The 1752-nt window shown below is 34.0% G+C and overlaps 1 protein-coding gene across 1 annotated transcript in view; it reads left to right on the top strand.

The window, feature by feature from the left end:
• The window catches only part of LOC106884299 (uncharacterized), a 38883-nt gene that overhangs the window by 14859 nt on the left and 22272 nt on the right, over positions 1-1752 (top strand). Inside the window, exon 7 of the mRNA XM_052968060.1 lies at positions 1110-1276. Within this exon, the coding sequence (XP_052824020.1) occupies positions 1110-1276 (167 nt within the window). The remainder of the gene's footprint in view (positions 1-1109; positions 1277-1752) is intronic.

Raw genomic sequence — 1752 nt, 5'->3', positions numbered from 1 at the left:
CCTCAAGAACACAGTTTCCACAAAAACTGTTCGCCAGGAGCTGCACAAAGCTGCATTTCACAGGAGAGCTGCAATCAGAAAACCACTACTTTCAAAAACAAATGTTGCAAAGCATTTAGAGTAGAGTAAAAACCTATAGAATTGGTCCCTAGAACAGTGGAAGAATGTTATTTTCTCGGACAAGTCATCCTTTACCTTATTTCCGACCACTGGAGACAGCCAAAAGAAGCATTTGACTCAGACTACCTTCTTCTAACTGTTAAACATGGAGGAGGATCTGTGATGATCTGGGGGGGGCTATATCTTGGAAATCTGCTGGCCCAATGGTTTCCATTCATGGCAGAATTAGTAAAGACTATTTAAGCATTTTATCTGATCAAATTCATCCTATGGTTGTGGAACTGTTTCTGGAGGGAAACGCAATATTTCAGGATGATAATGCACTAATTCACACAGTTAAAGTTTTTACTGAATGGCACAAGGAACATTCTAGTGAAGTTGAACATCATATCTGGCTACCACATTCTCCAGATCTCAATATTATTGAACATTTATGGTGCATTTTAGAAAAACAAGTAAGGAGTCGATATCCTCCACCATCATCACTACAAGAACTGGAGACTGTTTCAGTTGAAGAATGGTCAAAAATTCCTTTGGAAACAATTCAAACTTTGTACGAGTCCATACTTTGTAGAATTCAAGCTACCCCATATTAAAATAAATTTGTTTGAAATGTTAAGGTGTTTCCTTTATTTTGTCCAATCCCTGTATGTATATATTAACTTTGAGAAGAGTAACTTGGTAACCAGCTGCTCTGTTCTCTGGCTAATCAATCAATCAAATGAAGGATCAATTGAATGTACATACCACAATCTGCAGCAGTTGCATTTGTGCTAGACTGTTTGTAACACATGTAACCTACATAAATTATTTATAATGCATCTTCATTATTTGTGTGTGTGTGTGTAGGTGATAGGAAACTCAAAGAGAGAGGGACAGTATTTTCAAATACCTTTCTAGGTATCCATAGCTAATCTTTATTGCAATTGTACTGACTTCATACTTTTCCATGGTGTAAATATATAAATATTTTTTGTTGTGTCTTTCAGAAACAGACTCACATTTGGATTTCAATGAAGATGAAGCACTGGAAACTGTGTTGCAAAATATGCTTAAGAAAGAGTTGGTCCCTAAAAGGATTTTCTCTAATTTAGGATTAGATAATTCGAAACAACAACATGACCCTTCTGTGAAAATGGAACTGAGGCGGCAACAGGTTTGTAATTATGACAGTTTTATTCTAAAAATAAAACGAAGTAAGAAGTGTATGTGATAAGCTTTTACCATTAATGAGTGTTATGTAAGTTTGTAGTGTTCCAAACTTATTTAATCCAAAGAAAGTGTATTTAGTTATAATTTCTATGTGAATATATCTTCAATGATCACAAATCTCCAATGGTTTACTGGACATTACTTAGGTTACATGAACTGACCACTATGATACATAAAATTGATCTGGCCTGACTGAAATAATTTTGGTTTGTCTTTATCAGTAAAGTTCTGTGTAGATGTGAGGTAATAGTCAAATATTTCTAGCTGTGGGCTATGTACATCAAAATATATATATATATAGCTGTGTAGTTGTGTGATGTGGATATCAGAATGTATATACTTGTGTGTGATGTATATGTGTTATGTGTGTGTGTGTGTATATATATATATATATATATATATATATATATATATATATAT

This window comes from Octopus bimaculoides, chromosome 5, assembly GCF_001194135.2.
Source record: "Octopus bimaculoides isolate UCB-OBI-ISO-001 chromosome 5, ASM119413v2, whole genome shotgun sequence".
Classification (NCBI taxonomy): Eukaryota; Metazoa; Mollusca; class Cephalopoda; order Octopoda; family Octopodidae; genus Octopus; species Octopus bimaculoides.
The sequence above is the reverse complement of the archived record's forward strand: the minus strand, read 5'-3'. Positions and strand labels throughout refer to the sequence as shown.